The 9,141-nt window shown below is 36.9% G+C and overlaps 1 protein-coding gene across 1 annotated transcript in view; it reads right to left on the bottom strand.

Moving 5' to 3' along the window:
* Window positions 1-4,204: 4,204 nt before the first annotated feature.
* LOC110472313 (neuronal acetylcholine receptor subunit alpha-7) overlaps window positions 4,205-9,141 on the bottom strand; it is a 55,868-nt gene continuing 50,931 nt past the window's right edge. The window contains exon 10 of the mRNA XM_077790282.1: window positions 4,205-5,251. Within this exon, the coding sequence (XP_077646408.1) occupies window positions 4,730-5,251 (522 nt within the window). The 3' untranslated portion in view covers window positions 4,205-4,729. The remainder of the gene's footprint in view (window positions 5,252-9,141) is intronic.

Below are 9,141 nucleotides of genomic sequence, written 5' to 3'. Positions count from 1 at the left end.
TATCTTTTTAGATTTTGCCATCAGAATGAATGTATGTTTTTTACTAGTATTCAGGTTTTTTTTTTTCTGCATTCTAATTGTATTTGAGTTTTGGTGGGGTTTTTTTTTGTTTTGTTATGTTGGGGTTTTTTTGTTCAACACATTTTTTCCTTCAGCCAGACAAGTCTATCTGGTCTGTGTCAAACCTATGTATCACTTGGGAAGTTCTTCATCAATTCCCTCCAGTAAATTAAAATCTACAGGGGCAATGTGTTGACAGCCTGTGTAACAACTCAGAGGCTTCCATTCACAAAATAAATTCTCTATGTGTTGAAGGACACTAGCAAACTTTTTTTTTCCAAAATTGTGGATGATCAAGGTATTCCCAATATTAAAAAAACTGTGCCATGATTAGGACTTTGATTGCTCATAATGATCACGATTATCACCATAAATAATTTTTTACTCATCTTTAATCAACTAACAATCCTGAAATTCTGCTTTGTCACATGAAAGGTGGGTTTTTCAAGTTACTGAGATGACTAGATCATTTATATGCTAGATATTAACAAGGAGTAATAAATATGCCAATAATTTATCAGGGAAACTGAATTCTCTGTTATTGGAAGTTAAGCACCTTTAGAAAGCATTTGAGACACAGCCACCCTTGCTCCCATACTGGGACAGGAGAAAAACGGTGTGAATTATTTATAAGAGTAACAGACTTGACAAGGAGTCAGGGATCTGAAGTTGTGATGGAGTTCAGCTTTAACAGCTGCAGTATCAAGCATAAATCCAAGATGCTCTTCTACTCTCACCAGTGCAGAGCCCTTTGTGTTCTCTAGATTGTTCATCAAGAAAGAAAAGGAGGCAACATTCTGAGCACATGCTTTCTCACCTGCACTGAAAATTGGAGTTTCCTATGCTGCATGTCCTTTCTCCCTTAGTATCTTTGTCATTAAGGGGAAAAAAACACTCTAGAAACCCTTGTTTAGCATCGAAATCTGATGTTTGGAATTCTGGAAAACCTTTCAGCCAGAGGATCACTGCTCAGCCCAATCTCTTAACCTAAATGTAACCTCACCAAGTGTTTAACAGAGTTCTAAATTTTTGTTCCAAATTCCGCCAAAAGGAACCTCACAAAAGAAAAGGAATTTCAGCCTTTAAACCCTGAATATTTTGCCTTTATTTATTTCTGTAGGGATTTCACAGTATTAGGAGATTTCTCAGTATCTGACATTCTTATTGTCCAAAATCCCTGATTAGTCCTGTTCTTCATTAACTTTCTTCTGATTTATGGCATCCTCTTTTCCTAGGCACTTGGTAATTCAGAATAATGGGTTTAGATCATGATCCCCTACTTCTTTATTGTCATCAATACTGAAAAGTTAATTTCAAATGAAAGAAGTATGCAACCTTACTGTAATATAGAAATACTTGATATTCACTATTGGAAGTTACACAGCTGTATTTCTCATGGTGGCAGATAAATTAGAAAACCTTTAAGACAAAAATGTTCTACCAAAACAAAACAAACAAACAAAAAAAAAAAACAAACCACAGACTTTCATGTGTATATCTAGATATATTAAGGTAATTAATGAGTCAAAAGTAAAGATCGTTTGATTATATGAACTATTGTTTATTTTTGAATTATAAATCAGGGCAGAATAGCTTCATAGCAGAAATCTATGATGCCTTTTGGGAGATAAGGTGCTCCTCAGCAAGATAAAGTGCACAGGGACCTTTATTTTCATGTTTTGTGTTACCAGGGGACAGTAAGGTCACCACTCCTCGTGTAACATTTCTGTAAGTGCCTGGATTTTGGAAAGGATATTGTGGGTTACTTTCTTGTTGCCATTTAACCTTTGCAATCAATTTGGGATTTTTCCTTCTCTTGGATTTAAATACACCACGACACTAGCTGGTGATGCCATAAAGAGCTGTGAATCATCAATATTTCCAAGGGTACTGTAATTATCAGGAAAATCTCAGATTGGTTCACACTTTATTCTGCAGGGTTCTTTATGTAACCATTTTTCTGTGCTATTTTACACTGTTCTACAAATTTTGTGTAACAATGTTATTTTCTTTCAGAAGGCCAAGTGATAAGTGGATAGCAAAATGATCTGCCTCATATGAGATCCGAAAAAGTTTATCAGCAAATAGTTTCACTCCAGTGTAAAGAGTTGTAAATTGCAATTTGAGTTTTAGGACACATCTATAAGAGACAATGCAGCCCTGACAATCTAACAGTACAAAGTCATGGCCTAGAAATGAAATTTTTTTATTTACATGGACTTTTATATATGAAAAAAAGGTATTTAAACTAATTTTTCACTGCTGCTTTCAGATAGTTTTCCATCCTCCTTCTGATCTTAAGGTCTATGCATTGAGTTAAAAATACTCTTATACAACAACTCATTTCATGTAAAGGAATAATGCTTTGCATGAGGACACTAAGTTATTTTGACTGTGTGCTTTAACATTAGCTTTTACCTTTTTTATCCTGTCACTAAAAATCACTTTCAAAAATGCTTTTTAAGCAAAAAATATTAGTGGTTCTTGAACAAGTTCTCTAAAGCTCATTTAGTATCCTTCATCACAAGTTACAGAAGTAATTGGATATTTAGATTTTTAGCTAACAGGAAAATGAAATTAGTATTTCAGCTGCTGTCCAAGAGAAGAGTCTGGTATAGCTAGCCCAAACCCCCAAAATAATTCTGCTCTTCACTGAGGTTTTTCTATTACTAAAAACCTTCCTGAATTATATTCTGACCTCAGAAAGGACAATTTTGTAAGCAGAAGCAGCAAAATAGGAGAAATAACAATATATAGGGTGTTTTCTCCTGCAAGCTTGGAGTTACTTAGAGCACCAGTGCTCCTATGAAGAAGAAATCTCTCTGAAATATGGAAATGAATTTTCAGTAGGGGATTTTACCAGTGTTACCTTTGCAGCTGTATCTGAAGCTGAAGTAACCAGGAAGACTGTGAAATATAAAACAGGTCACTGTAATCAGGACCTTCCTAGGCTGACTTCCTTAGGTCCTTTTTTGAACATAACTCTAAGAAGTACAATAAATCTATGGTTGTGATGCTCTAATCTTACTGCTGCAAGGATTTAACATTCAAAACAGCCAAGGCTCTGTTTAAAGCCAGTGATCACCACCTAATAAAGGGCACAGTGGAAAAGCTGAGGGATCTTTTCCTTAAGGAAACAGCAGCATATTGCTTCAGTCTGTAGAACTACCATCTTCACCATCCATTTTAAATGCAAGTACTTCCTGTTGAGTAAAATCATGATCATATTCTTTTTCTCCAACTGTGATGGTGGGTAGGATCCCATCATGCAAACAGGGGAAATGTTAATTTTTTACTAACTCTGGAAGAACAGGAAGTTGAAAGTCAGCCAGAGATGAAAATAGATTCTTAGTTTTTTTCTAGTGAACATTTATAGAAGTGTTGTCTTACTCCAAAAGGGAAAGGTGTCTACAACAGACCATGTTCTTTTGTAGCTGTACAGTGATCAGCAAGGAAAATAAAATCATGCAACAAAGGTGTCATTCCCACCCACAGTACTGGGTAGAAAAAAGCTGCTATTGAGAATAGTGTGCTTTCCCCCCCTGTATTCCAGAAAGTGATATCATTCAATTATGTTTTATTAACATATACATATTCTAGTAGAGAATATTTAGGGACAGAAAATTGATAATATACATTGATACATTAAAGCTGAGCAGAATAAAATTACTCTTTTATGCACCCCTTTTAACAAAGCCTAGTGACCACACAGAAAGGAAACTGTACTAATAGAATTTTCAAAAAAATACTACTTTGTTGTTATAGACTATATAGGAAATCTGAGCCAAATTAAATCTGTGGACCATTTCCTAGATATTATGGAGCCACAAGATTCTGCCCTAATTGTACAGAGTTAGTCAGTATTAGGTTGGCAACTGTGTTCCAAGAGAGCAGTGATATTTAAATTAAGTAGATTTTCAAGGTGACAGAAACAGTTTAGCAAGTAAATTACATATATGATTGCCAGCAAGGAGAAAGAATTTTCTTTCCAATGTCACAACCAGTATTTCCTAATAAAAATAATAAATAAATTAAAAAAAAAAAAAAAAGAAAGAAAGAAAAAACAACAACAAAGTGATTTTCTAGAAAGATACATTCCTGACAAATTTACCAAGGAAGCATTCCAGTCATCATGTTAGCTTGAGGTAATATGATGACAGTTTATTTTCATAAATACAATGTACAGCATCATGAGACTGTGGAGATACATCTTTCAAATCTGAGAAGTGCATGTCACAGCCACACCAAACAGTAATTATAAAACACAGATATACTGAAAACAATAAAATGATGGAAAAATTATAGTCTTCAATGGTCATTTAAATTAACAATATACAAAAGTTCACAAATTCAAAGTAACCCTTTGATACTAGTGTTAACTTGAAATAAATATATTATAGTATTGTAATGTATAGAATTCTTGTCTATCACTTATCACAGATTATGACATAATTACATGTGGCACTAGACTATGAAAAATGGAGTTCAATATATTAACTATTCAGTAACTACAATCACTAACATCAGGAATAATTATGTCCTGAAATTATTTTAATCCCCTTCTGTGTATGTTTGCACATATAAGTACACTTCTCTATTTGAGTTAAATTATCTAGTAAAATTACTGGCAATATTCACTTTTTTATTGTCATGCTCACCTTTGAAAACCTTATGCAAAATCCTTTGAAACAGCTTCTATAAAATTTGGAGCAGACATGAGTATTGTAAATGTGCAAACGATGGCAAAGAGGGTAAATGCAACCAGACATAATCTGTCTATGACAGCAGCTGCAAACTTCCACTCACTGCAGACCTCTTCACCCTCGTCTTGCTTCCTGAACCGCATGGCTATGAACTGGACTTCCTCCAGGATTTTCACCATCACTGGAAGGGTGTCCATTAGAGCTTTCTTTTGCACAAGCTCGATGTCTTCTGCCAAGGGGCAGGTCACCTTCCCTGCCTTGCTGCCCAGGTCGTTCTGCTGCGGGCAGCACGGGCTCTCCACGCCGTGGTAGCTGTAGATGGAGTTGCCATTGCTGGGCTGGTGCCCGGGCAGGGCGTTCACGTCCAGGCTGTTCACGCTCAGCTGCTGCTTGGAGTAGCTGTACTTGCAGGAGAGGGGCTTTATGTTTTCCCCAGGTTTTTTCATTCGTAAAAACCAAGCGCACCAGTTCAGCAGGACGACACGAACCTGGAAGAGAGTTACCGTGGCAGAAATGCAGGACGCTCTTCAGCATTTTAAAAGTTTTTGTGGCTATTATTGTCAGTCTGCACAGTTTCTTAAAAATACTGATGGATCTTGTTTCTCCAGATATCTGCTTTCAAAATGTTTCTTTGACGGTCTAACTTTTTACCACGAATAGCCCTTTTTGGATCTCCCTTGAACATAGGGGTTTTCAATGGCCACTTGAGATGTAAAGAAATATGAAATATTACTTTACAAAATGGTTCTTGGAGACCCATTTTTACTCTGAGATCTCTGCAATTGAGCAGATAGCACAAAATTGGCTGTACAGTTTTGAAACATTTCCCAGATTTTAAGGAAAGACAGTTAAATATTTTGGGGGGCCAATGTGTACATTTTGCTGAAAAAAATCCCTCTACAACACATTCTAGAACATTTCCCATTCCCCATTGCTATTGTTTACATCTAAATAAAATACCTTGGTTGGGTTTTCGTGGGGTTTTTTTTGACAGCTATTTTATACCCTTATGAGGAGTTCAACCATGTAATACAGCAGGCTTTTTTTTTTTTTCAAAAGAGTAAATCAATTACATTTAGCAGCTCAGAATCTAAGTGCTGCTGCTTACTGCTGTCATTTCCCTGTGTGCTGGTGCATCATGAGATGCTCTAATGTGCACACAGCAGATTGTGCCTCATATGTTTCTTGTCAAGGTCATTAAGTGAGCTAACTCCTGAGAGTGCTTCCAGAATTTTTTTTTCCAGTGAACTGACCTTCAGATATTTGGTTTGAGTCTGTGCCTGAGCCAGCTAGAATTCCTACTGGTAGCATTGTTAACTGTGAAAGGCAGGAAAAATCTGTGATTCAGTAAGGTTCTTGTGCGAAGACCAGAAAACTAAATTTGCAAAACTGTGTAATGATAAGATCCTCCAGGTGTTATGCATACAAAAATGGCATTCACAATGTGCTTGAGAGGGACCCTCCATGCAGATAGGCCTCTTTGATGACTGCAAACCAAATAAATTTGGCTGCAACCCAAATAATCTGACATCAAGGAGGGAACAGATGTGGCCTCTGGTTTTCCTTTTGAGCCTTTACTCACAAGGATTCCCTGTGTAATCCTGCTCCTGTTACTTTGGTTGTGTTTGACTTGGGACCACACTTTGCCTCCAAAGCTGTTTTAGATGCAGGAAAAGTTGACTCCTGTGTTTGCACAGTACAGATACAGGAATGGGGAAATTACATCTAGCACTTGGACTTACTGCTGTAATGACAAACATCATTTCAGAAAGGAGGAAGCCTTAGTAATCACAGATAGGAATAATAATAATAATAAATAATAATAATAGCCAAAACCAATGACCAGTGAAAAGCAGTTACACAATTTTTTAATTCTGCAATGTCACAATCCTGTACCATTTTCTGTGAGCCACATTGCTTCTCTCCCACTAGCAAATTTTTTGTTCTTCATCATTGTCATGGTTTTGGCTGGAATAGAGTTAATTTTTTTCCTAGTAGCTGGTACAATGTGCTGTTTTAGATTCAGTATGAGAATAATGTTGATAAAATACTGATGCTTTGGTTGTTGGAATTACCCTGAATTAAGGACTTTTCAGTTTCTTGTGCTCTGCCAGTGAGTAGGTGCACACAATGCCATGAGGAAGCATGGCCAGGACAGCTGACCTGAACTAGCCAAAGGGATCTTCCAAAAGTATATACAGCATGGGGAGTTGGTTGGAGGCTGTCAATTGCTTCTCAAAAACAGGCTGTGCATCAGTCAGCAGGTGGTGAGCAATTGCATTGTGCATCACTTGTTTCTCTTGCATTTTATTACTCTCATCCTTGCTGCTATTATTTTTTTTATTATTGTTACTCATTACTATAATTAATATTATTCATATTATTACATTGTATTCTGTTTAAATTACACAATTGTTCTTCTCTCAACCCACAAAGTGCTGGAGTTTTTATCTTATTCTCACCACCACAAGGGAAGGGAGCTAGGATGCGAGCAAGTGGCTGTGTGGTACTTAGGTGCCAGATAGATTTAAACTATGAAGTTCCTGAAAGGTTCTTTTCCATTATTCATATTATTTTGCTTTAAATATTTCATTATTTTCCCCATAGTTCCCACAAACAAATAGTTACCCATAGCGTTGCAGCCTAAAAAACTGATTCTGCCTTTAATTGAATTTACTTAATTATAACGTGCTCAGACTGCTCATGGAAACAAAATGGGACAACATGGAACAAAATAAAGGTCTTAATTGCTAGCAATGTGTCAACAGTGTCAGTTGCAAAGGGGAGAGAGAAGTTAATTCTCTAGGACTGTGAAATTACAAAACACTTAGACAAATTACCTTATTAGAAAATGTTAGTATGTCTGCCTTAACTCTGAAAGGAGATGTGAGGAGAAAAAGCACTTATACATAGCAATGATGCTTTTTCCTTCAAGACAGAGTTTTTTTTCCTTAGGGAAATTACATTTATAACTACAGTCAAACCCTTTTCCCATAGAAAAATAAATACCCAGAAGACAGTAACACAGCTTTTAATTAGCTTGGATTTCAAATGCCCTATTTCCTTGAAAAGACAGACACTCAGACATCAATCTGTTTTTATCATACCAATTAATTCAAGAGACAGCTGCACCATACAGGTTTTTGGATAACAGCTGAGTATGATAATATGAATCTGTACTCTCACCTGCATTGTCATATATGGATTTCTGTGAAGGAAGTACACAGGTACAGATGTCTTCAGAGGTCAACAACCCTTCTGTGAGTCTATCCTAGCTATAATACAACTGTACTGCTAGCTTCCATCACAGCCAGCAGCCTGGCCTAATCCAGAGCAGAGAGTCTCCAATTAAAGCTCTCTTGATAAGTGACATCTGCACCTGAGCAGAACTGTGCATGTCCAGGTCTTAAGTATATCAAAAGAAAATCCTGAAACATAACAAACCTGTCTTAGGCACAACAAAGTGTCATTAGTCTCTTGCTTTTTCCCACAAAGTCTTGGCTGTCAGCAGAGAAAGGTCAGTTGAGCTGTAGTCCATACCTGATATTATCCACTCCCAAACACCTCCTTAGCTGGGCCTTCTTTAGTGTTTTTTTTCCATGCTAGCTCAGCAGACATTATCAAAAGTGTCCATCAGCCAACAGCTTTCATTTCTCAACTGAGTGGCCAACAAATGCCCTGACTGAACACCTTGGATTTAAATTCCTCTCTTGGAAGAAGCTTGTTTGTAAGTCATCAAAGATAAATAGAAAGGAAGGCACAATTCTAAGCAGTGGAATAAGGAAAGTGAATACCTACAGAGAGGATAAACACTAACAGGCTCTCTCCTCCCTCTTTTGTTGCAAAGTGCAAGGACAGATCCCTTGAGAGACAGGAAGGGAAAATAAACTGCTCTACAGTAAATGGTTTAGAAAGCAGCTGTGTTTAGGAAATGCATCCATTCAAATCTTCTGGGTCTGCAGAAGCTCCCACACATGCCCAATTGTCCAATGCCTCCCGCTGCAACTGACTCCAGCAGGCAAATCCATTTAAGCAGGAGGTGAGAACAATCCTGTAACAATATCCAATTAATCAGGGCTAGAGTTTGCAATAAACTGAGGCCTGGCATGAAGAGAACATTGTGGGAAGTAAGTAAATGATAAGGGCAGCAGCTGATACTGGAAAGGCAGAAAAATGTAATGCAGAAAAAATTTCTTCTTTCTTAAATTACTTCTTCACTTCAAATTTTTATTTTTTTTTTTTAGTGAGCAAAGGTCATTCAAGGTGTCTCTGTAAGAAACACATGACATAGGTGGACAGGCAAAACTGAAAAAAAACCCCAAAAACCCCAAAACAACAAAAAGAATAGAGATGATCATGAATTCTAACAACTGAGCCT

The sequence above is a fragment of the Lonchura striata genome, chromosome Z, assembly GCF_046129695.1.
Source record: "Lonchura striata isolate bLonStr1 chromosome Z, bLonStr1.mat, whole genome shotgun sequence".
Taxonomy (NCBI): domain Eukaryota; kingdom Metazoa; phylum Chordata; class Aves; order Passeriformes; family Estrildidae; genus Lonchura; species Lonchura striata.
The sequence above is the reverse complement of the archived record's forward strand: the minus strand, read 5'-3'. Positions and strand labels throughout refer to the sequence as shown.